The sequence below is a fragment of the Leuciscus leuciscus genome (genome assembly GCF_965113295.1).
Source record: "Leuciscus leuciscus genome assembly, chromosome: 19".
NCBI classification, from domain to species: domain Eukaryota; kingdom Metazoa; phylum Chordata; class Actinopteri; order Cypriniformes; family Leuciscidae; genus Leuciscus; species Leuciscus leuciscus.
In genome coordinates this window covers 1,878,365-1,905,396 of record NC_138743.1, presented here as the reverse complement: position 1 = coordinate 1,905,396, position 27,032 = coordinate 1,878,365, and the positions used below count along the sequence as shown (strand labels likewise).

The following is a 27,032-nucleotide window of genomic DNA, read 5'->3' as shown; positions in this document are numbered from 1 at the left end:
TTTTTTTTAAATATAAAATAGTGGCTTAAGATGCGATATGTTGTTTTATAGTGAATAAATGGTATATGACCCTATATAAAACAAATTCAAGTATCATGCTTTATGAAACTTTTGAAAAATACAAATTAATTTAAATTTTATACTAAAAGTATGAACCTTCCACTATTGTGACATGAAATCTGAAGTTGTGAACAAAGGCTTGTACAGCTTTATTCTGTGTTCAGTGAATCGCTGTTATTTGACTCATGCATTGAAAACCTGCAGGTCAACATACTAATCATAGAAATAGTGCATTCTGCGGTTTATAATCACCTCTGACTGAATCACCTGTGCTCAGCATTTGTAATTATTTACTTCATTCAAACACTTTTCATGTTTGCATTTTTTAATAACACTTTACTATAAGGTACACTATGTAACTTTTTTTGTTTGTTTAAAATTAACATGTTTTTGTCTGACCCTGATTCACTACGGTAAGCCTGTTATAAGTGTTTATTTTACACCTGTCAGGATGGTTTTCATGGGGATATTAGGTACTTGTGTCTAGGGCTGCACGATTTTGAAGAAAAATGCGATAACTCATTCAATAATGCGATATACGATACGATAATGCTTAAAGTGTGTAAAATACACTTAAATTATCTTTAAAATATCTTTAAATGATATAACCTACATATGTGTTTCACATTCTTTTTGTGACGAAAAAACATCCCTAAACTTCTGCCAGTGAACATCAGTGTTTTACTGTAGTATCAGAAGTGTTATTGTAACATCAGTGTAAACCTCAGGGTTCAGGGGTTCAGGTTATCCTACATTAGGGTTATTAAACAACACAAACTCAATAATCAAATGTAAGAATAAAACACTGCTTGGTTTTCACTGTATGAATTAAATATATCCTGATTCTTATTAAAGCTACAAAAGTTATTCAGCAGAGACTGATTTTCTCTGTCTTGTGTTCATGACCGCAGTTATTGCAAGCCGTTGCGATATGCATATCGCGATATATACATGTGCGATATTTTTATAATTTCTATATATTTGTGCAGCCCTACTTGCGTTAACTAGCCCGTGTCTCGTCATATCTGTAAATAGAGAAAAGTTGTGTGTGTGTGTGTGTTTGTGTTTGAGAGTAGAATGTGTGTCTGGTATGGGAATAAAAAGAGAACGAGACAGAGCTCGTAATAAAACAAGAAGCAACATCAGATCCTGTGTGTGTGTCTGTGTCTGGTGTGTGTGTCTGTGTGTGTGTCTGTGTGTCTGTGTCTGTGTGTGTGTGTGTGTCTGTGTCTGTGTGTGTGTCTGTGTCTGTGTCTGTGTCTGTGTCTGTGTGTGTGTCTGTGTCTGTGTGTGTGTGTGTGTGTGTGTGTCTGTGTCTGGTGTCTGTGTGTGTGTCTGTGTGTCTGTGTGTCTGTGTGTGTGTGTGTGTGTGTGTGTGTGTGTGTGTGTGTCTGTGTCTGTGTGTGTGTGTGTCTGTGTCTGGTGTGTTTGTGTGTGTGTGTGTGTGTGTGTGTGTGTGTGTGTGTGTGTGTGTGTGTGTGTGTGTCAGGAGTTAGTTTTCGTTTTAATCAAATGCTGAACAGAGACCGAACGAGACAGAGCTCGTAATAAAACAAGAAGCAACATCAGATCCTGTGTGTGTGGCAGGAGTTAGTTTTGTGTGTGTGTGTGTGTGTGTGGCAGGAGTTAGTTTTGTGTGTGTGTGTGTGGGGCAGGAGTTAGTTTTGTGTGTGTGTGTGTGTGTGTGTGTGTGTGTGTGGCAGGAGTTAGTTTTGTGTGTGTGTGTGTGGGGCAGGAGTTAGTTTTGTGTGTGTGCGTGTGCGTGTGTGTGTGTGTGTGGGGGGGGGGGGGCAGGAGTTAGTTTTGTGTGTGTGTGTGTGTGGGGCAGGAGTTAGTTGTGTGTGTGTGTGTGTGGGGCAGGAGTTAGTTTTCTGTGTGTGTGTGTGTGTGTGTGTGTGTGTGGGGCAGGAGTTAGTTTTGTGTGTGCGTGTGTGTGTGTGTGTGGGGCAGGAGTTAGTTGTCAGTGTGTGTGTGTGTGGGGCAGGAGTTTGTTTTGTGTGTGTGTGTGTGTGTGAGGAGTTAGTTTTGTGTGTCTGTGTGTGTCTGGTGTGTGTGTGTGTTTGTGTGTGTCTGGTGTGTGTGTGTGTGTGTGTGTGTGTTTGTGTGTTAGTTTTCGTTTTAATCAAACGCTAAACGAGACCGCTCACAAGAAGCAACATCCGCTTGGCTTTAGAAGGCGAGAACTGAGTGATCTGAAATGCTGTAACAGCGACGCTGGAGATGACGGTGTGTTATTGAACAGATAAACTCATATTTATCTCTCTAACAGAGTTCTGTTATTTACTGTGAAGATCATTTCATTATGGTTGTTGTGCTGGAGTTTATTGTCAAGGAAGTATCGTGTTATTAATGTGTAAAACTACAGTAACGTCTTCAGCTTCAGCTTGAGATCCTTTCACCTAAACTGTAATATCTACTGCTCCTATAATGAATGTGTTATGGACATTCTTCAATGTTTTATGAACATGCAATAAGAATAAGATTATCGTTTACTGTGCTTTTTTTATAAGGCAAACTTGATCTTTGGATGGTAAAGCTGTCTATAATAATTCTAGCCCAGAGAACAAAAGCATCAGAGCTGCTGAACCTTATTGGATGAACACACTCACACTCACACACACACACACACACACACACACACACACACACACACACACACTCACACTCACACTGTACTGTATGTTAATGATTGACGTCCAGAGCTCTTTTGCTAGTGAAATGACTTCTGGAGGAGTTGTTCAGTGTTGACCTGAGGAACACACGAGGTAAACTGCTCAGATCGGCGGCTGGGTGAGTGATGTTTTAAGATTGTGAATGTGTATTCACTACCTTACTGAAGTTCATTAACACTGATAAACTATAACGCATGGTTGCAAGATAAAACAGCCAATTTATGGATTTAATCAACATTATTCTGTTGACATAGTAATGTTGATCATTACATCGCTCAGACCGGTTAGTTTTTGTTTAATGCTCTTATGTTTGATGTTTAAATGGGTTTCTGTAATATTTAAGTCCCTCTGTCGTCGATCACTTTACCCCTTAAAACCCATCGTTGATCACCAACATTACATATTTAAAAGTTGTTTCCTTGAAAAAACCAAACATTTGTTTATGTGTCTATGTGATGTTTTTAATCTGCTTTAAGACAAACCGTGTGTAAATTCATAAGTCGACAGCATTGCTGAGTATTTCCTCCTGAAGGCGAGACACTACAGGTAAATAGGGTCAAGTTTGTAACTAGCAGATTATCACCATGAAACTTTCCCAGTTGATTACCTACATTAAGATGAGAATTTTTTTTTATATGCAAATTAGGCATGATCTAATTAAATATGTGCTAATTTGCATATATTAATAAAAAAAAAACCGAAATCTGAGTATTGGTTCAAAATTAGTTTTTCATCGTGTTCACATATTAGATGGGGGAAAATTCCAGAGGGAGATCTACTTTTGTTATCCTGTAAATCAGAATATACTGTCAATAGCGTTAGAAAATTAATTTTTTCGCCATGTTTTTTGGAATAAAATGTCATATAAATCCGGCTAGGAATAATATATTTACAAATCCCTCTGTAAATGTCTTCATAATATTACTTGGTACAAGACTGGAAGGTTTGGTGTATATAAGGTGCAACTGAAGTGGAGATTTCGGACTTGGAGAATGAGAGAAAAGTCATTTTGAGAAAACGGGCTTTAAAGATTTATCATCAGCCAATGAGATTGCGCATTCAGCCCTTTTACTTTCATGATTGGTTGCTGATAAAAAGGAAATGACCATATTTGGATCCGACAGCATTGTACAGGAGAGAGAGAGCTTTCTAACAGTGTGTGTGTGATGACAGGGAGCAGACAGAGATCGCGGAGCAGCGGGAGGATTTACAACGCCAACTTTTGTTGAATTTAGGAGAAATCTACAGACGCAAACAGACGAAGTGTAGGAAAATAAAAACCTAAAAGTGGATTTCTGACTTTTTTCACCAAAAGTCTGAAAGAAGACATGCTATTGAAGACAAATATACCAATAAAAAAAATACCTGCCGTGTCTCGCCTTAAAACTGCAGTGAACCAAAGACAGTCTCAAACACACGCTTTGAAATCGCTGGTGTTTCTGACGTCACAAACTACCTTGTAACCAATCAGATCAACGTGTGATCGTCAACCAGTGGATCTCTGAGCTGAGGGAGTGAGTGGAGGCGGGGCTCATTTGCATATTCATAGAACCGCACATACTAAATGAGGCAAGGGTGTCGAGTTACATTCAAGATATTTTGTGTGTGATCGTCAACAAGAGAACTATCCAAAAAATAGTCCAGTCAAAATTGTGTGCTGAGTTTTAGTAGATTTAGTCGTACACAGATTTAGTAGGTTAAGTTTCATGTCTGGTAATGAAGCAGTGAATAAGCCGTCTGGTTCACTCTTGGACCCGCATCATCATCATCATCATCATCATCATCATCATCATCTGCGTGTCGGTGCAGATCTTCAGCTGACACGTTTGCACATCAAGGGCGTGTCGCAGATTTACATTTACATTTACATTTATTCATTTAGCTGACGCTTTTATACAAAGCGACTTACAATTGCTATATATGTCAGAGGTCGCACGCCTCTGGAGCAACTAGGGGTTAAGTGTCTTGCTCAGGGACACATTGGTGTCTCACAGTGGATTCGAACCCGGGTCTCTCACGCCAAAGGCATGTGTCTTATCCATTGCGCCACCACCCCGATTCTTCAGTGGTCCTGAAATTCTTCATGAGTCGACTTCCTTTAGTGTTCTGGGAAAGGGATTCAGACTGACGAAATAATCCAAACACGATCCGTTTATTGAGGTTTTTGTTGCAGTTAAAATGTTTAACCCTAAAGCTACTGTTTTCTATTTGATACACACGTGTCTAAGGCCTCTTAGCAATCCACTTATCCACTACATGCTTCTGTCCTCTGATTCATGGCCTCGTTTACACTGCAGGTCTTGATGCCCAATTCTGATTTGTTGCCTATATCCGATTTTTTTGACTGTCTGTTTACACATTCTTTAAATTGTGACCCATATCCGATTCATGTGTTTACACTTGCCATATAGGCTACTATCTGAAACATATCGCGCATGCTTAAAGGGTTAAATTCTCTTGCACAAATAGACGAACACAAAATATGTTTCATGCTCTGCGATATGCAAAGTTGCCAAACACCACTTTTGAATAAGAAACAATGTCTATAAAACTCGTTAAAACTCCACGAATCACAAGCGTGTCGGTGAGAACACTCGTTAAAACAACATACACACAGCCGAACTTGACTGCACATCACATATTTGACATTATTGATACTGCTTTCATTCGTAATGCAACGGACCGATCTACGGCACATACATTAAGGGCTGTTCACTGTTATACAATAAAGAGCCTGCACAGCGACAAGAAATAGAAATTAACACAAAAAAAACTGCCTAGAGCCTGTACTTACACAACACTGACAGGAGTTGCGCTCAGGAGTAGAGCAGCTGTGAACAATTTTCTTTTTTGAGCGGCTGCGGACAAATTCTTTCTATGCACACACAATATTACATCACAATCTGCGCGTATGTTTTAAAAATATAATTGAATATGTAAATAGTCCTAGCACTTTTTAAATTTAAATAGCCCACTTAAAGCGTTTATTACAAATAAATTACTAATTGCTTGAAATGAATAAATGTAAATTAACAAAAATTTTCGTTAAATTTACAGTCATATGAAAACACTTCCTGTGACCCTCTCCACATTCCTCTCCTACGATGACAACGTTTCGTCGGGCCATCCGTCCCTTTGCAGATCTGCGTCGGGGTTTCTCTCGTCATTAAACCGCGGAGACGTTGCCTAATGCCTCAGAAAATCCGATCTTCCTGTTTACATGACAGTCGCATTGGCACATATCCGATTTATTTCCACATATGAATGAGGCCTGAAACCGATCTGGAAATATCCGAATGCATGCGTTTTTTTCTTGTTTACACTGTCATAGAACACATCCGATCTGTGTCACATGTGAGCAAAAAATCGGAATTGGGTCACATTTCACTGGCAGTGTAAACGGGGCCTTAGTGTAGGCTTTAGAGGAAGCTTTATTTGTTCATCTCTCAATCATTGTATTGCATTACATTATGTTTTTAAACTACAGGTTTGATAATACTAAGACATTAATGGCAGATATTTATATGCATTTTATGTCAGTAGTCGCTTTACTGTGATGTCAGTATCATATAAATATCAGCATCTGCACCAAATTGCATATTTTTGCTCAGTTTGGGCTGTTTTTTCCTCCATATTGTCACAATATCACACGAAATAAGGGAAATTCTCACTACATCCCTTATTTTTCTTAGCCTGGTAATACCAAACTCTGCTACTTCGCTTTGCTTCGTAGACAGAGTCTGGAATGGCATAATAGAGAAGTGTTTTCTTTCTCGCGGGGAGGCGCTTGTCTGAAGTTTAAAATCATTGGTTACCCGTAAGCCAATCACATAACGTTTGGTTATGGCGTGTGTTATGCGCATGCTCAGCCGCATCTAACTTCCACTGTAAACGCAGGTATGATGCGAAAACAAAAACCATCGAGCGAAATACCGGAGTGAACATGGCTGTGAACGACTTTTGCAGATTATGTGAAGTAAATCTATGCATCCACGGTACAATCAGCGTCTACGTCACGGCTCTCAGCCCGCCCTCTGTTCGTTGATTGGCCCGGCTGTTTTCAGGCCGGAGGAAAACGGAAAGCTATGACGCTGTCTCAGACTGAGTACAGAAGCGAAATGAAATTGAGCGGAAGTACGAAGTCGGACGTAGTCAGGCTATATTTTTCTGACCCCATCGGCAGATATTCTTCTTGTTTTAAGCTTATACACTTCATTTTGCTTCTCCAGTAAGTGTATCTGACAAAATTCGCATTCAGAAGATGTAAAGCATTTAAAACTCACTTCCGCCAATATGGATCAACGATTTTTACATCACTCTGCACTTCAGCTTCTCATCAGATTTCTTGTCCAATCAAATGCTTTCTAGAATCTGAAGCTCCGCCCCCTACATTATAAATAGAGCCTGAAGGGCTGAAGTCAGTCACTTGTTCAAAGGCAACGTTTTCTACATGGCGAACAGAATGCTGTATTTTTAAAGCAATATGGAGGAGATTACAGGAGAAACGGTTTGATATTGGGAGGAAACTGCGGCTTTACTGAACTCAACAGCTCAGGCCGAGCTGTGATGTAAACCAAACGCTATTGGCTGTTTTACAAAGGGGGAGGAGCTGTTTGATAGGCCCTGCCTGTCTTCCTGTTTCAGTGTAAATTACATCAACACCCTGAATAACGTTTCAAGGCACTTCAGTTGGACTGAGCAGGATGGATTCTGATTGGCTGTCAATGTTTATAATGGTCATTAGCTGAGGAAAAATTATATATATATATATAACGACGGAACTTTTGACCAACTTATAAAAACAGTTGAAACTTGCTTAGCTTTTGATGAGTTACAGGAATGTAAAAAAACGCGTTGCCAAAACTCAAAATTGGTTTATGGATTTGAACGATATGGCTATCACTGTGTCAAGTCAAGTCATCTTCATTTATATAGCGCTTTTAACAATGTAGATTGTTTCAAAGCGGCTTTACAGAGATAAACGTATAATTTAAGGTAAGATTGTTTTGGCTTTATAGCGGTTCTTTAATAAAGTTATTTCCAGCTAAAGATAACTGTGTCGTTATCTTTATAGTTGTGTGGAGACTCTGCTTTATTTAGAGCTGTATCGCTATCGACTCTGGTGTGAACGGGCATTTAGAGTGACTTTACTCCTCATGGAAGTGACTAAACTGATGTAGTAGATCTGACCTACATGAGGAGAGGAGCACGACACGTCTGTCGGTGACTCACATCGGAGAGAGACGCTCCCAAAACCTGCGAACATGCAGCGGCACGCAGACCTACATGCTGATGATGGGAGAAACTCCGTGTGTGTGTGTGTGTGTGTGTGTGTGTGTGTGTGTGTGAGAGAGAGAGAGAGAGAGAGAGAGAGACCTTCACGAGCGTTACGGCGATCCTCAGCTCCAGGTAAGACAGATTCAACGCTCTTTCTTTGATTCTGTCTCTCTGTCTGGTCTAAGTTAAGATCTGTGGATGGTGTTGGACTTTGTTGCGTGACAGAAGAAAGTAAGCGTGAGGTTTTGAGAGCTGGAGAGTTGTGGAGAACGAGCTCTTGAAGATCATGTGGTTGAAGAAAACGGTGAGCGTCTTCGTCCTCGTCTTTCCGGTTCATTCACTTCCAATCCTGAAGGATCACGCTGCAAAAACGGATGTTCTTCCTCAGTATTTTTGTCTTGTTTTCCATATGCAAATATCTAGATATTCTTACATCAAGATGCATTTACTGGAGAAGCAAAAGGACTGTCTGAACATATTGAAGTTTGATCAAAATTAAGTGAGTTTATGCTTTAAACACACTGGAAAACAAGTAGCCTAATATTTACTTAGTTTTAATTTCGCAAGTTTTTTGCACTGAGATTTTTTTTAAAGTAAATGTCATATATGGGATTAAGTAAACTCTGCTTTACTAAGTTAAGTAAAATTAAGAAAGAAAATAAGTAATCAACCTTAATGTATGCCCCAGTGCATAACGGGAACAGCAGTATCAGAAAAGTTGAGTAGGTTTTACTTAATTTAATAATGTTGATATTTATTCTTTAATTTCTGCAAGCTTAAATGAGTGCTAATATAGAATTATTATTATTATTTTTATTGTTGCCTGAACAAAATTTGTCATGTAGAAATTAATTACATTTTGTTTTGTTTTCTGTAGACTTCACCACAGAATCATTTTTATCCAAAACAGGAGAACAATATTATTTGTCTTACCTCAGGGGCAGATATTTGTTCAGTGCAACAAAAGTGCTTTAATTTTTCTTCCTTAATTAGTCAATTGGTCATATTTCACCTCAAAAACAAAATACTGGTAACACTTTACAATAAGTGGCCTGTTGCATCAACTGTTTAGACTATATATATAATTATTTTTTGTGTGTGTGTGAAAGTAAGTCACACTAGTTTTTCAGACTCAGTGTTAAAATAGTTACTGTGTTTATGCAACTGGCCCCTGGTCTCAATTGTATGGAAGCTTGTTTCTGCCATAGAATAAAAAAAGAAAAAAGCTAATTGCAACTTTTTATCTCACAATTGACTTTTTTTTCCACCTCAGAACTGTGTGATTTAAACTCGCAATTGCAAGAAAAAAAGTCAGAATTGTGATTAAAAAAGTCAGAAGTCAGAATTGTTACAAAAAGTCAGAATTTCGATAAAAAAAAGTCTGAATTTTAAACCTTCTTTTCATAATTTTATAACTTTGTAACTTGCATACAAAAACAGATTATTACCATATGTGGAGGAATTGTTGTGAGATTTTGCGAGAAGTTGCAAGTCAGAATGTATTTTATGTATTTTTGTATTGTAGTATTTTAGCAGAGTATTCCCTTTTAAGTTGGGAACATTTGATTCAATATGTTGATTTGATACTTGTTTTTAAAATTCTGAATGTCATTGCTCCTCCGGTTTTTAAGGATTATATTGATCAGCTAACAGGACGGTATACACGAGCTGGTATTAGGGGTGATTGTAAGGTGCCATTAGGAAAAACTACCTTTGGTCAGCTATCTTTGGCTTTTAGAGGAACACATGAATGGAATAGACTTCCAACGGAGTTGAAAGAATTAAAACAAATAACAGGTCATTGTGGTTTCTCAAAAAAGCTGAAAAGATGGTTAATGTTAAATCAAAATTGTGAACATTTATAGGTATTCTGGTATGGTAGTTTTTTATTTGTTATTTTTCTGTATTGTGCTGTATATGTCCTTAACATCAACCTGCAGAAGGGACAACGGATGAAAATTAGCCAGTGTTGGCTAAATCTGTCGCATTTTACACATGGTTATGTATTATTAATGTGTACTGTCCCTGATTAAATAAATACATTTTAAAAAAAGGGGAAAAAAGAAAAAAGAATTGCGATTAAAAATTCTGAATTGCAATTTAAAAAAGTCAGAATTCCAATAAAAAAAAGTCCGAATTGCGAGTTCATATCACCCAATTGCAAGACAAAAAGTTTGAATTGTAAGAGGAAAATTTGCAATTACCTTTTTTAATTTTTGTTCAGTGGCAGAAACAAGCGTCCATACAATTGTAAGCATTAGTTAGTGCTTTATGCATTTATGCAATACAAGATATTAATTGATTTTTAGTAATGAGAATTGTTATATTATTATCATAGAAGGACAAAAACTCAATAAAAATAAAAATACTGATGCATAAATGCAATGCATAAATGAAAATGGTCCTAAAAGACAGAATTTTCTTGCAAAATAGAATTTCTTTTTCTTTTCTTTTGATTCTGAGGTGATGTGGATGTTTTAATGAGATTAGAATAAATAAAGTTGAGCTGTAAGTGATGGTAAATAACACAAGCATTGAAACATTCAACAGGAGTTTCTGTCGTTTTCTTGTTTCATTTCTATGGTGCGAGTCTTGATCAGGTTGCACAAACCCAATGCGAATAATGCATAATGATGTAGTAGTTTTGTTAAGGCTGATCTTTTACTTGTCTAAACAGAGCATGACATTCCTGGACATGGATCTGGCATGAACTTGATGGCTTGATGAAGAGGGGAAAACATAAGGTGAGTTTTAAACCTTCTTTCCATAACTTTAACTGATAACCTATATTGGATGTAACTTGCATAAACCCAGAATATTTTCCACATATATAGTGCAATTGCATCTTAAAATCTCTGATTGTTGACAATTAATTCACAATTATGAGAAATATATGAATATTATGCCAAAAAAAAAAAAAAAAGCTTATTGTCAGTCAAGTGATTTTCAAAACTCAAATTCTGAAAAAGTCAGAATTGCGAGAGTCAGAATTATGCCAAAAAAAAAAAAATGCTTCTTGTTATTGCAACTTCACATATTGCAAATTCAACTAGTCAAGTACTGCAACTTATTATGTCCATTTTTAAATCTTATTGTTCCAATGTTGCAATTTTAGGGTTTGATAGAAAATCACCACCCATCTGAATGGATAACCGTTATAAAGCACATAATGAAGTCCTCAACCAGTTTGGTGAGTGTAAATATCTCTGCGATGAGTTCTAGGCAGGGCGGATCTCTAGTGATGTGACAGACAGTATCTTCACTTGTTTGGATGATTTACTTTCTGCAACTCGACTTGATCTGGAACATTAGAGCTCAGTGTGTCATTCTTCATCAAGAAAGAATCAGAAATGCACGTTTGTATTAAAGCAGGATTGAGTTTATAAACCAGGCATTTTATATTACGAATATTGTTGGCTCTTTCACAAACTGCTTTTGTTCCTCTTTTTGAAAGTTGCACTGGATAAAACTATCTGCTAAATGCACAAATGCAAACGAGTTTTTACTGTATGTTTCAGCTAATTTTCTTCTTTAAGAATATGGTGAATAATATGACATAAAAATAGATATATTTTAGATATATGATTTTTTTTTTTTATGCACTTTAAAAAAACAAAAAAACGTTTTTTTCTTGCAATTGAGTTTATTTCTCACAATTCTGACTTTATATCTCGCAATTGAGTTTATTTCTTGCATTTCCAACTTTATTTCTCGCAATTCTGAGTTCATTCCTGAGTTGAATTCTGTCTTTTTCTCGCAATTACGACTTTATATTTCAAAATTCCCGTCTTTTCCTCGCAATTCTGACCTTACAACTCGAAATTCTGACTTTATACCTCACAATTATGACATTATATATCACAATAATGCCTTTATAACTTGCAATTATGACTCTATATCTTACAATTATGACTTTTCCTCGAGTTTATAACTTGCAATTTTATTTCTTGAGATTTGAGTTGATATCTCATAATTCTGACTTTTTTTCTGAGTTGCAAGTTTATATCGCACAGTTTTGAGGAACAAAAAGAGTCAGAATTGCAAGAAATAAGACATACAAACTGGCAGTTTTGACTTATTTCCCAGATTTGCCAGATATACACTCACAATTTCTAGAAGAAAAGTAATTATGAGATAAAAAGTCGCAATGTTTTTTTGTTTTATTCCACGCCAGAAACAAGCTTCCATAATTTAATCTAAATGAGCATTTCAACACCGAAATCAGAAATGCCCAATAATTATAAATGACTCAAGCTTTGCACATACTGTTTCTCAACCATGTTATAAAGGATATGACTTGTTAAATAATATTGACTTCCTGATTTCTTACACAATTTGAGTAAACATGGCAAAAATGGGTGTTCCCAATCCCAACCTGTCTAATGTTGTATACTGACATGCATAAAGATCTGCATTTAGTTATTCTGCCCCCTATATATGGAACAAATTGCAGATCAAACTTCAGATAAACAATCTTGTGTCCCTGGCCCATTTAAAAAATGTATTTGAGGATTTATATGATGTTTCATGTGTTTGTGATTGTTTTTGTTGATTTGGATGTCTTCATTGTGTATGTACATTTCATTGTGTGACATTGTATATGTTTATATGTTTCACAGGGCTCAGCTGAAAAAGAGATCTCGGTCTCAGTCTGGTTCCCTGTTAAAATAAAGTAAAAAAAAAAATATCTGCAAACCCCTTAAGTTAGGATTTTCTAAATCTAAATGTTTTCTCTGAGGCCTGGTATCTGATCCATCATGGCATGTTGAGATTTAAAGGCTCTTTCAGAGCGATCATGTCCCGACGTGTTGCAGGAACCCAAGGCAGTGTAGGAGTAGCAGCATTTCTTCAGCGTGTGCAAACGCTCCTCATCTGTCATGTGTTTCTCTCCACACCCGCTGAATAAACAGCACAGCGACGCCGGACTCTGACTCTGGATGGAGGACTTCTTCTTCTCACTCATATGTTGTGTTTCTGTCCTGATCAGGGTCCACTGAACGAGGAGATGAATGAGCTGAACTGAGCGAGATCACACACAACTGCACAGGTCAGACTATGAAAACAGGCTTCAGTTTGACTTGTTTGGTTGTATTGTATTTGATCTGTTAAAATACTGCTATTTTCTGATATATTTATACTGGTGTTGTGTGTTCAGGGATGCTCTTCTGCAGACCTCGGTTATAACTAGCGCTTATTTGAGTTACTGTTGCCTTTCTATCGGCTAACCCAGTCTGATCGTTCTCCTCTGATTTCTGACATCCACTGACTGGATATTTTCTCCTGTTCAGGTCATTCTTGTGCGTAAAAATCCCAGTAGATCGACAGTTTCTGAAATACTCACTTAAATCATCTTTCTTCCTCGTTCTGATGCTCAGTTTGAGCTTCAGCAGATCGTCTTCACCGTTTCTACATGCATTGAGTTGCTGCCGTGTGATTGGCTGATGAGATATTTGTGTTAAGCAGTTGAACGGGTGTGTGTTTATATTTGCCGAATCTGTGAAAATGTGAATAATTTTGATAAGAGGAATCATACAAAATGCATGCTTTTTATTTTATTTAGTACTGTCCTGAATAACATATTGTACATAGATGATGTTTACATATGGTCCACAAGATAAAAATAGATATTTATAAAAATGATCCCGTTCAAAAGTTTATGAACCCTTGTTTCTTAATACTGTGTGTCGTTATCTGGATGATCCACGACTGTTTTCCCATCTTTTGTGATGGTTGTTCTTGAGTCCCCTTGTTTGTCCTGAGAAGTTAAACAGTTCTTGAGAATAATCCTCCAGGTTAGCGTCACAGTTTTTTTGCAGGGTTCAACTTTTGCACAGTTGAACCCTTTCCAGCAGTGACTGTATGATCTTCATATATATCTTTTCACACTGAGGGACTCAAACACAACTATTAAAAAAGGTTCAGACGTTCACTGATGCTCCTGAAGCGAGGGGTGAAAACTTTTGAACAGGATGAAGATTTCCAAATTTTTCTTATTTTGTTTAAATATATATATTTTTTTTCATTTAGTACGGCCCTTCGGAAGCAACAGAAGATACTTGCATGTTTCCCAGAAGACAAATTAATTATAATTGACCTTGATCTCCAAATTAAAAAAGTTATCACCCCCCGGCTCTTAATGCATCAAGTTTCCGTCTGGAGCATCAGTCAATGTTACTAAAAACCAAAACGTTTTTCCTTCGCGATGGACGACGACGTTGTGAAAACAATCTCCGTTCACACTGATCCGTGAGAACGATTAAAAAGCACTGTATTATTCATGCCAGGCCACTAGATGGCGATGTCACTGAACACGTAACAAGCATAATGCCACCGTTTTTGTACTTTACACACATGATATCGGTGTTGTTTCCAAAAACGTGCACTTTGAAGACCGTTTTAAAGCCGCTGTTGTCGTGTAAATTAACGTACAAACTGCGTACATTTTTCAGTTTTTAGTTGAAAACAGTGTCTAATAAACTCTCAGACATGAAGCTTTTTACAGAAATGACATGCTTCACATTTTTTTGTTTGATAACAGTGGCTGGAGATATTAGAAATATTTTATAGCAATATTTACTTTTGGATAACATAATGGATAAAAAAAATATGAAATTGATTGTCATGTGTTCATGACGTCTTATCTGGGTATTTTGCATATTTATTGCTCACTGTTTGATGTTCTCTAGTGGGCAAATATTGATTGACAGCTCCTACAAGAGGAGTTTACAGACACACACTGTCATTTATGGAAATCCACTGGCTTCTGTTTGTGCAGTTGTAGTTTATTAACTGCATATGTTTGCAAAACCCTTGAAGATCCTGCAAAAAGATGATCATTTTTTTAAGAAATGTGGATCATATTAATGCGTTTAGTTTTTATTTACTGTAGTTCTGCTCTGATTAGGGTATTTCCTATGAAAGATAACTGACACACATGATCCTGAACCAAGAGGATGGAAGCTTTGCATAATAATGCAGGTTGTAAAACACATGATTACAGAGTAACACAAATTACACTAAAATAACGCAATAAACATGAACAGAATGACACAAAACACCCTAATGTACATGACTGATATCAAAAATAAGATTAAACTATTTAAATAAAATATAATCATATGTTATGAGTCATGCTGGGACTTCTGGTAATGTCCTTTTTTCACCATAAATTATACAGTAATTCATAGTTTTTTCTTGCATTTTGCAAATTTGACAGTATTTTATGATAAAGTTACACATATTGTGATGTTAAACCATTTACAGTTTTTAACTCTATGCAGTATGTTAAGATAACTTACTGAATAGGTTTTTACTAGAGATGTATCGGCCAATAAAACGGCGGATTGTTTAAAAACAGCCGATGATCAGGGCCGATTATATCCTGTCAATCAAAAGGGGGCGGGGAAACGTGTCAGACTGCAACTCACACTGTGTGTGAAGAAAATGTCTTTTGTGTTGAATTTAGGGCTGTCTATATGACAACAACTCTTTAACAATTAAAAAATAGCAATGTTAAAGCAAAAGCAGGCTCTATTTGACCCTCTGAATCGCCTGAAGTTCAAGCCAGGGTTGTCAGGTCCACAGTTTCTTCCCTATATCAAACATTATTTGTAGCCTCCCATTCAATATTCGCAAAGTGCTTTGTTACTTCTGATAAGAAACAAAGTCTCAGTTTTCAATTTCTGTCCATTTTATCATGAAATTCAAACTAAAATGATGTTTATGAAAACTACCTTATATGTAACTGAGTTGCATACAAACATTTCATTTTTGATTTGAGTGTAATTTTTTATTAAAAATCTGGAAAAAAATAGCAGTTGAATGTAATATTTTACATGATTCAAAAAAATTTCATGAGAAAATCAAACTATCAGTATCAGCAGATATCCTTCTGAATAATAGCTATCGTTATTGGTGGAAAAATGTAGTGTCGGTGCAGCTCTAGTTTTTACTGTACCTTTTTTACGGTATTTCTCTGTAAAAATAACACATTTTTTACAGTAAAAATGACATCTTTATATCTTATGTTTGTATACATTCTGCATGGGGTTTATACATTTGTTTCCATTCACTTCATTCATCAGGACAGATGTTGAGGGACCTGAACTATTACTGAGGGGTAATAGTCGAACGGTGATCATCAGATAGTCAATATGTTCCTCCACGCTGATGATGTGATTGATCGAGTTAATGCAGAGCTGAGGCCGCATAACCCTTCCAGCAATACCATCATATAATGTCACCAGCAGCTCCTAGAGGACAAACTAAGTGTTTCAAAGCTTTCATTAGCACAGCATTAGAAGTATAACACAACGACTCAAATGAGTCAATACAGTAAAAGTATTGAGCTATAAAATTAATGTGGAGCTGCTCAGATCATTTGATCTTGAGAGAATTTGATGGGAAATATTTTAAAATGTCTAGGAAAAACGACTGAGATATTAACCCTGTAAAGCCTCACATATGATGTATAGTCAGACAAAAACAAAAATGTTTTGTATCATATTTGAACATTTTATAGCTCATATGGTATAATATAGTGAGAATACGGAGGGAAAAGAAGTACTCAGAGGCCCAAACTGAGCAAAAATATGCAATTTGAAACACTAAAAGACTTTTACTTGAGAAAAGAGTCTAAACTGTCAATCAGAAGGACTGTCGGAGAGTGTGTGAAACAGGTCATTTAGAGGCCTTAGAAATGTGTGTATCATAAATAATACAGGGTTATATAGGGCTAAATAGATTCAGACTTGGGAAATCCAATGTACCCAAAATCAGGGCATTGTTTTCTGTGGTCGCTTTCATTGGCTGATATGACCTCAGTATAACCTGCTGGAATATTGAGCCTGTCACTAGTAGTTTGGTCCCGATGGTTCACTGAATAATATGCATTAGTAAAGACTCGATCTACAACCGTCTCACTTCAGTGTCCGTGTAACAGGACGCTCACGGTGTCAGGTTTGAAAGAGCTAGGAAGGGGGCGTGTCCTCAGGTGTCCGATTGACAGCACGTGTCACACCTGTCCCCCGCCCTCTTTTGAGGCTTGTTTTTTTTGGGATCTCTTCAGTTGGACATGTAGTGCATGTTGTGAATGCGACCGCATGGCATTGCTGGAGAAACTGAGCGTGTCGTTTCACGATGGGACCCACTCTTGTTTCCCACAGGCTGTCGGGATGTTCCTGAGGAAGAAGAAGAAGAAGAGGAGGCTGGAGATCTCCACACCCAAGAACTTCGAGCACAGGGTGCACACGTCCTTCGACCCGGTTCAGGGATGTTTCCTCGGTCTGCCGCCCCAATGGCAGAGCATCATAGAAACACTCAAGAGACCCAAACCTGTGGTGGACCCATCCAGAATCACACAGATCTATCTCAAACCAAAGAAGGTAAAGTGAAGCGTGTTCAAAACAACACCAGACATGTTGCACAATATCAGAGTAGCAGAGCTATTTTATTATATGTTTTTGACATCAATACATAATTAATTAACATGTTTATATATATAGATAAACTATAGAGTAGTTTGAATTTTACACACAGCAATTATATTATAATAAAAATAAAAAATAAAAAATATATATATAAATATATGTAATTAATGAATGGTTAAATTACATTATATATATTTTTACATTATTTGCAAAACTTAGTGACTTTTTATGACAATTAGGCAAAAATATCAGTAAAAAAAATATGCATTTGATATTACAGCGCTGCATTTCAATTTTTAACATTATTATGCAATTATTGTGCAATTATTGTAAATAGTTACTAGGTAGGTGAATTGTGTGTGTGTATATGTGTGTATATATATATATATGCATATACATATACACACTCACACACACAATTATACATATATATATATATGTGTGTGTGTGTGTAATCCAAAATTGATGCTTGAACGTTTTTGGTTTTTTTGCATTAATTATTTGCCAAACTTAGTGACAAAAATATCAGCCAAGAAATTATATAGTTGATATTATTTTGCAAAACATTTCACTGCATAGATATTTCATTAATACCGTTCTATTTGTAACATTATTATGCAGTTATTATGTACAGTTACTAGGTCGTTGATTCTCATGCCCAGATCACATTTCACTCCAAAATCAAAAGAAGAAAAAAATATTATTATAAATTATAGCATTGTTTGCAAAACTTACCGACAATATTTCAAAAATACCAGGCAAAATATATAATGTCTCTTGATTTTGCTGTGAAATTAGACGGAGACACATTCTTTGCAGCATCTACTGTAATGTCTTTAAAAGTGGTTTTCAACAGAACATCTTTTCCCTGAGGAAGTTTGTTTCTCGTTAATGTTTGTGGCTCCAGTTAATAATCACATGTCTGTTAAACAGGTTCTGTTTATATCTAAACCATCGTCTCTGTTACATTTCCCCAGAGTTCTCACGTATCCGCTGCTCCATTCAAACGTTTTAAGAATGTGACATTAAGCCTCTCTATTCGCTCCTGTTGACCTGATAAACCTGCTCGACACTGCTCTAGGAGGAGCTGCATCATCCCACCAAATGACTTAGGGCGAATGTCTGAGATCCAGAAAGATTCTGCTTAGAGATGCAAATGAGATGCAAATGCTCCTGAATATTGTTCTTGTTGTGAAAATATCTGCTATCTCCTGGTTAATATGAGATTTTGGCGTATTTGCATGTATGGAAACGTCAGTTAGAATGGGGGGGAAATCAAATCATTTCACAGCATCATTTTTTGAGGGGAAAATAACTTCTAAAATATAGCCTTAATGAAGACAATTCTTAAGTTTATAGGATATAATTATTATCCATTTATTGAATTTTTGAGCATAGACCTGAAAATTAAATTTCCAACTTAAACTGTCGTAAATCTTGAAAGTTTGGTCTCTTTTTAAAGACGACGCTTGGCAGATTATTGCTGAAGTGAAAAAAGTTTTAAAAAGTGACTTTACATTCATTGCTGTAAAAAAAAAATCAGTTTTTATATGAAATGTATATTTTCTAAAACACATTTTACTATAAAACTGTGAGAAAATCAAAGCTATAAATCTAAAAATGTCGTGTTCCAAATTTGAGGTTGATATCTCAAAAAATGAGCTTTCGGTAAGATTCATTTTCTGACCGCGAGAAGCACAAGTGTGAGTATTTTTTCAGGACCATTAAACCTTTTTTCAAATAATGTCCATGATTAAAAAAAATAAAAATAATAATAATAATAAATATATATATATATATATATATATATATATATATATTCACATAGCAAGTGCCAAAACCTTTACCATTACGATGAAGTAAAAAATAACAAAAAATATAAAAAATGTCGCTACTTGTTTCAGAGCGTTCAGAGAACATTTAAAAGTAACATTCCCATAATGTTTGCTAAATGGAATGTTCACTTAACATTCACATAACCAATAAAAACGTTTTTAAAACATTTAAAAACATCAGTTCAATAACGTCAACATTGCAAAGTTCATGAATTATGATACAAATTTGATTCAGCTCAATTCAGTTCAATGTTGATTCAATTCAGTTCGACAGCAGTGCAAAGTTCAATTATCAAACGAATTCCATTCAGCTGTAAAGCAGCTAAAAAAAGACAATAGTGTCATTATTATTCAGATCAAGTCGGTTCAACAGTCAAATCTTTTAGAGTCAGTTTTGATGGCGTGTTTAACTCTCTTCCAGAGCATCGTGCGTGGCAGTTTCATCGGACACGAGGACTACATTTCTGCAGCGATCGCGGAGATGAGTCGACTCTCGGTTACCAGCTCCAACTCCTTGAGGAGAACCAGCCTGTCTTTGCGGAAACGAGCTCAATCTCTGGGTCGTCTGGGAGAGGTAGTGGAAGGAGAGACGTACGAGTATCAGGAACTGAACGAGGCGAATCTGGGAAACGGTCAGCCGGTCTTGGACTGGCGCTCCCGATCCCGACAGGTCCAGAGTGAGAGTGGAAGTCCTCAGCCCGACCACAAGAAGAGCTTCACTTTAAACCCAAATGACTCACGGACGAGATCCAAATCGATTCACGAGGCGACGATGTTCGCGGAGCAACCGATGCTCATGCCTCGGGACATTTTACTCGCGCCTAGAACTGTTCACGAACGGCTCGGCGTCGCTAGAATGGACGGTAAATCCACCCAGAGACCCGTGTCGTGTCTCTACAGCACATACAGAGAAAACGAGGGAGCAAAACTGATCTCAGAACAGCCGAAGATGGAAGCGCAGAAGAGGCCACAGTCCACCTACAACTTTAAGGTGTGTAAAGTCACATTTATTTATATAGCGCTTATACAATACAGATTGTTTCAAAGCGTCTTCACGGTGATGAACGGTGTTAATGTTGCAAAATGCATCACTTATGAAACAAATAAAGTTTCACCTGTAAAGCAGCTCTAAAAAGACAATAGAGTTACAATTCAGTTCATTTCAGTTCTATGTTGATTCAGTTTAGCTCAATAACAGTGTGAATGTTGTACAAGTTTGTTAGTTATGAAATTAACAGTTCAACTAAAGCAGCTCTAAGAAGACAATAGAGTTATAATTCAGTTCATTTCAGTTCTATATTGATTCAGTTTAGCTCAATAACAGTGTGAATGTTGTAAAAGTTTGTTAGTTATGAAATTAACAGTTCAACTAAAGCAGCTCTAAAAAGACAATAGAGTTATAATTCAGTTCATTTCAGTTCTATATTGATTCAGTTTAGCTCAATAACAGTGTGAATGTTGTAAAAGTTTGTTAGTTATGAAATTAACAGTTCAACTAAAGCAGCTCTAAAAAGACAATAGAGTTATAATTCAGTTCATTTCAGTTCTATATTGATTCAGTTTAGCTCAATAACAGTGTGAATGTTGTAAAAGTTTGTTAGTTATGAAATTAACAGTTTACATTTACATTTACATTTAGTCATTTAGCAGACGCCCTTATCCAAAGCGACTTACAAATTAGGACTAAATTCAGCGAGTCATCATAAAGAGGCAAAAGCAACAACAACGCAGGAAGTGCTCAAAATACGAAGTTCAGGTATTATTCAGAGTAGCATAAGCCTGATAAGTGATGTTTCAAAGGGAAAGGATTTTTTTTTTTTTTTTTTTTTTTTTTTTTTTTTTCTCTATAAGGTTAAGTGCTCACGGAAGAGATTGGTTTTCAGCTGTTTTTTGAATGTTGTCAGTGATTCTGCATTCCGGATGAGGGTGGGGAGAGCGTTCCACCAGCATGGAACTGTAAATGAGAATGATCTGGAAAGTGATTTTGTGGCTTTCTGTGATGGAACCACGAGACGTCGCTCGTTGACCGATCGTAGGTGTCTGGTAGGGATGTAGACTCGTAGGAGTGAGTGAAAGTAGGAGGGAGCTGAGCCTGTGATAGTTCTGTAAGCAAGCGTCAGTGCCTTGAACTTGATGCGAGCAGCGAGAGGTAGCCAGTGCAGAGAGATGAACAGAGGAGTGACGTGGGCCCTCTTGGGCTCGTTGAAGACAAGACGAGCTGCAGCATTCTGGATCATCTGTTGGGGTTTGGTTGCACATGCTGGGAGTCCAGCCAGAAGGGCATTGCAGTAGTCAAGCCTAGAGATGACCAGGGCCTGGACGATAAGTTGTGTTGCATGCTCAGTTAGGAAAGGCCTGATCTTCCTGATGTTGTGCAGTGCAAACCTGCATGATCGAGCTGTCTTTGAAATGTGATCTGTGAAGGTCAGCTGGTCATCAAACGTTACTCCAAGATTTCTGACCGATATTGATGGGGTGATTGATGATGACTCTAGCTGGATGGTGAAGTCGTGCTGTAGAGATGGATTGGCAGGGAGGACGAGAAGCTCAGTCTTTGCCAGGTTGAGCTGCAGGTGATGTTCCTTCATCCATGTGGAGATGTCCGCCAGACAGCTTGAGACCCGTGCAGCTACTGTGGGATCATCTGGTTGAAAGGAGAGGAAGAGCTGCGTGTCATCAGCATAGCAGTGGTAGGAAAAACCGTGTGCCTGTATGATGTGTCCCAGTGATGTGGTGTAGATGGAGAAGAGGAGGGGACCAAGAACTGAACCCTGGGGAACCCCTGTGGTCAGCTGATGTGCTCTGGATACCTCGCCTCTCCATGCGACCTTGAAGGACCTACCTGTGAGATAGGACTCAAACCAGTGGAGTGAAGTTCCTGTGATGCCCAGTGATGAGAGGGTGGACAGAAGGATCTGATGATTCACCGTGTCGAAGGCAGCAGATCCAGGAGAATGAGGACTGAAGATTTGGAAGCAGCTTTTGCGATCCGTAGGGCTTCTGTGACTGACAGTAATGCAGTCTCAGTTGAATGTCCTTTCTTGAAGCCAGATTGGTTGACATCCAGCTGGTTGTTTAGAGACAAGAAGGATGTTAGTTGGTTGAAGACAGCTCTTTCAAGTGTCTTCGCAATGAATGGTAGGAGAGAGATTCAACTAAACAGTTCAACTAAAGCAGCTCTAAAAAGACAATAGAGTTATAATTCAGTTCATTTCAGTTCTATATTGATTCAGTTTAGTTCAGTAACAGTGTGAATGTTGTAAAGGTTTGTTAGTTATGAAGCAAACTCGGTTCAACTAAAGCAGCTCTAAAAAGACAATAGAGTTATAATTCAGTTCATTTCTGTTCTATATTGATTCAGTTTAGCTCAATAACAGTGTGAATGTTGTAAAAGTTTGTTAGTTATGAAATTAACAGTTCAACTAAAGCAGCTCTAAAAAGACAATAGAGTTATAATTCAGTTCATTTCAGTTCTATATGGATTCAGTTTAGCTCAATAACAGTGTGAATGTTGTAAAAGTTTGTTAGTTTATGAAATTAACAGTTCAACTAAAGCAGCTCTAAAAAGACAATAGAGTTATAATTCAGTTCATTTCTGTTCTATATTGATTCAGTTTAGTTCAGTAAGAGTGTGAATGTTGTAAAGGTTTGTTAGTTATGAAGCAAACTCGGTTCAACTAAAGCAGCTCTAAAAAGACAATAGAGTTATAATTCAGTTCATTTCAGTTCTATATTGATTCAGTTTAGCTCAATAACAGTGTGAATGTTGTAAAAGTTTGTTAGTTATGAAATTAACAGTTCAACTAAAGCAGCTCTAAAAAAGACAATAGAGTTATAATTCAGTTCATTTCAGTTCTATATTGATTCAGTTTAGCTCAATAACAGTGTGAATGTTGTAAAAGTTTGCTAGTTATGAAATTAACTCAATTCAACTAAAGCAGCTCTAAAAAGACAATAGAGTTATAATTCAGTTCATTTCCGTTCTATATTGATTCAGTTTAGTTCAGTAAGAGTGTGAATGTTGTAAAGGTTTGTTAGTTATGAAGCAAACTCGGTTCAACTAAAGCAGCTCTAAAAAGACAATATAGTTATAATTCAGTTCATTTCAGTTCTATATTGATTCAGTTTAGTTCAGTAAGAGTGTGCATGTTGTAAAGGTTTGTTAGTTATGAAGCAAACTCGGTTCAACTAAAGCAGCTCTAAAAAGACAAAATAGTTATAATTCAGTTCATTTCAGTTCTATATTGATTCAGTTTAGCTCAATAACAGTGTGAATGTTGTACAAGTTTGTTAGTTATGAAATTAACAGTTCAACTAAAGCAGCTCTAAAAAGACAATAGAGTTATAATTCAGTTCATTTCAGTTCTATATTGATTCAGTTTAGTTCAGTAACAGTGTGAATATTGTAAAGGTTTGTTAGTTATGAAGCAAACTCGGTTCAACTAAAGCAGCTCTAAAAAGACAATAGAGTTATAATTCAGTTCATTTCTGTTCTATATTGATTCAGTTTAGCTCAATAACAGTGTGAATGTTGTAAAAGTTTGTTAGTTATGAAATTAACAGTTCAACTAAAGCAGCTCTAAAAAGACAATAGAGTTATAATTCAGTTCATTTCAGTTCTATATGGATTCAGTTTAGCTCAATAACAGTGTGAATGTTGTAAAAGTGTGTTAGTTATGAAATTAACAGTTCAACTAAAGCAGCTCTAAAAAGACAATAGAGTTATAATTCAGTTCATTTCAGTTCTATATTGATTCAGTTTAGCTCAATAACAGTGTGAATGTTGTAAAAGTTTGTTAGTTTATGAAATTAACAGTTCAACTAAAGCAGCTCTAAAAAGACAATAGAGTTATAATTCAGTTCATTTCTGTTCTATATTGATTCAGTTTAGTTCAGTAAGAGTGTGAATGTTGTAAAGGTTTGTTAGTTATGAAGCAAACTCGGTTCAACTAAAGCAGCTCTAAAAAGACAATAGAGTTATAATTCAGTTCATTTCAGTTCTATATTGATTCAGTTTAGCTCAATAACAGTGTGAATGTTGTAAAAGTTTGTTAGTTATGAAATTAACAGTTCAACTAAAGCAGCTCTAAAAAGACAATAGAGTTATAATTCAGTTCATTTCAGTTCTATATGGATTCAGTTTAGCTCAATAACAGTGTGAATGTTGTAAAAGTTTGTTAGTTTATGAAATTAACAGTTCAACTAAAGCAGCTCTAAAAAGACAATAGAGTTATAATTCAGTTCATTTCTGTTCTATATTGATTCAGTTTAGTTCAGTAAGAGTGTGAATGTTGTAAAGGTTTGTTAGTTATGAAGCAAACTTGGTTCAACTAAAGCAGCTCTAAAAAGACAATAGAGTTATAATTCAGTTCATTTCAGTTCTATATTGATTCAGTTTAGCTCAATAACAGTGTGAATGTTGTAAAAGTTTGTTAGTTATGAAATTAACAGTTCAACTAAAGCAGCTCTAAAAAAGACAATAGAGTTATAATTCAGTTCATTTCAGTTCTATATTGATTCAGTTTAGCTTCATAACAGTGTGAATGTTGTAAAAGTTTGCTAGTTATGAAATTAACTCAATTCAACTAAAGCAGCTCTAAAAAGACAATAGAGTTATAATTCAGTTCATTTCCGTTCTATATTGATTCAGTTTAGTTCAGTAAGAGTGTGAATGTTGTAAAGGTTTGTTAGTTATGAAGCAAACTCGGTTCAACTACAGCTCTAAAAAGACAATAGAGTTATAATTCAGTTCATTTCAGTTCTATATTGATTCAGTTTAGCTCAATAACAGTGTGAATGTTGTACAAGTTTGTTAGTTATGAAATTAACAGTTCAACTAAAGCAGCTCTAAAAAGACAATAGAGTTATAATTCAGCTCAATTCAGTTCAATGTTGATTCAGTTTAGTTCAATAACTGTGCAAAGTTCCTCATTTATGAATTGAACTTGCTTCAGCTAAAAGCAGCTCTTCAGAATTAATTATTCAGCTCAATTTTGATTCAATGCTGATTTAGTTCAGTTCAGTAGCAGTGCAAAGTTCAATTATGAAATGAATTAGATTCAGCTGTAAAGCTCTAGAAAAGACAATAGAATCATTATTCAGCTCAATTTAGTTCAAGTTTTCAAGTTTTGTTCTCATCTGATAGTGTCAGTGCAGTCAAATAGAGAATACTACTGAATGTATGTACTAATGAGTGTATTTTAAACCCAAACTTAGCAAAGGTGAGTACTCAGTCTGAGAAACTTGTTTGGGTGCTATTTCATATTGCAATATTTATAATAGTGGTGATGTTACTTTTTTTCTAATGTGTTCGTCACTTAGAGTCTGATTTCATTTGATAAAGAACAGGTCCAACAGATTGCTCTGGGTCAAATACAAGTTGAGCCTTGCATGCTGCAAAAACTGATTTTAAGTCGGCTCTTAGTTTGTTTGAAGGAGCAGAAGTCACCTTTACAGCGACACACTTACAGCTGAAGTCAATGAGCAAGATAAACACTTCTGTCACTCATAAAGTAGAGCAACTACACCAAGGTCATGGGTTTGATTCCTAGAATGCATAAACCGATCAGATGTTCCTTGAATGCAAAATACTGTTAAGTTTCTTGGGATAAAAATGTCTGTCTAATGCATTAATGTAAAATAAGTACAGCCACAAGATTTACAAATTATTAGCGTTTACATGAAGCTAGTGTGATAGAATTGTTCACTAAAATTCCCTTTGCATTCATTTTTTTGTGCTATTTTGACCCTTTAAATTTTCTAAATGCCTAACTCTGGAAAGCACAGTATACCAGACATGCACTGTTCCCATCACTAAACTGCAGATTTCGATGCTTTACAGCTCTGTTTAAACACCACTGTAACATACTTATGCAGTTCACATTCCTTCTCTCCGCTACTCTCGCTCTACAGACTTCCACTGTGAGTACAGGACTGTACACATGATTATTGCTGGTTTATCGAGATCACACAGGCTGATCGCTCCTTAACTCCTAACTTTATCTATAGACCTTATGCGGCAGAGAAACGAGGGCGCCGCCATCTTTAGAATATTGTCTTTGAACTTCCGTTTTTGCGGTCGCTCTGTATATTTCTATGGCGCTGCTGTCCAGGAGTATTTAGCTTTTGAAGTGGATTTACTTAATGTAAAGTTAATGAAAGTTATCATGAGGATTGTAATGTTTAAAGCAGATGTCTTAACAAATGTCAGTCGACCGGGAAGATTTTAAAATGAGTCGTTCATTCATAAATACGTAAGATCGCTGTGAAAATACAGACCGGAAGTCAAAAGACAACGAGCGCCGCGCTGAAAAGGGGCGGGGCTACATTAGGTCTATAGGGCACAGCTGATTGGTTCCTGCTGTATCAGTAGCCAATGAGCTCGCTGCTCAACATTCAAATACTTGGTCAGAATTTTCTGTAGAAGTTTTTTGCAGCTCTCTTTCAGAGACCCTCCTCCTTCCCCAGCTCCACCTGTGTAGATCTGTTATGGGTAATTCATATGTGCTATACTGTACAGAACCAGCATCTCGCTCACAGCGGCGTGTCATGTATGGGCCGTAGCAAGTGCTTTACTTGCTCTTCAGCAGCAATAACCAAATATCATATCCATTACTACGACAAACACTCCAAGAGTTGTCATGAAAGAAATAGTTTGTTAACGATAACAACACTGCCCAGATGTTTATAAAGCTTGTTTTAAATCAAAGATATTCCCTATTCTTCCAGTGTAATAAGCTGCTTCCTACTGTAGTGTGCCG

General features: G+C 36.6%; 1 protein-coding gene across 10 annotated transcripts in view; it reads left to right on the top strand.

The window, feature by feature from the left end:
• The first annotated feature begins 2,768 nt into the window (after positions 1–2,768).
• The window catches only part of pak6b (p21 protein (Cdc42/Rac)-activated kinase 6b), a 37,662-nt gene continuing 13,398 nt past the window's right edge, over positions 2,769–27,032 (top strand). For 2 of the 10 annotated variants that reach the window (XM_082147202.1, XM_082147203.1), the window contains exons 1-5: positions 7,992–8,141; positions 10,687–10,753; positions 12,997–13,056; positions 17,174–17,392; positions 19,694–20,263. In XM_082147202.1, coding sequence (XP_082003328.1) covers positions 17,183–17,392; positions 19,694–20,263 — 780 coding nt within the window. In that variant the 5' untranslated portion in view covers positions 7,992–8,141; positions 10,687–10,753; positions 12,997–13,056; positions 17,174–17,182. The other 8 variants (XM_082147211.1, XM_082147206.1, XM_082147209.1 and 5 more) reach the window with 8 other exon arrangements.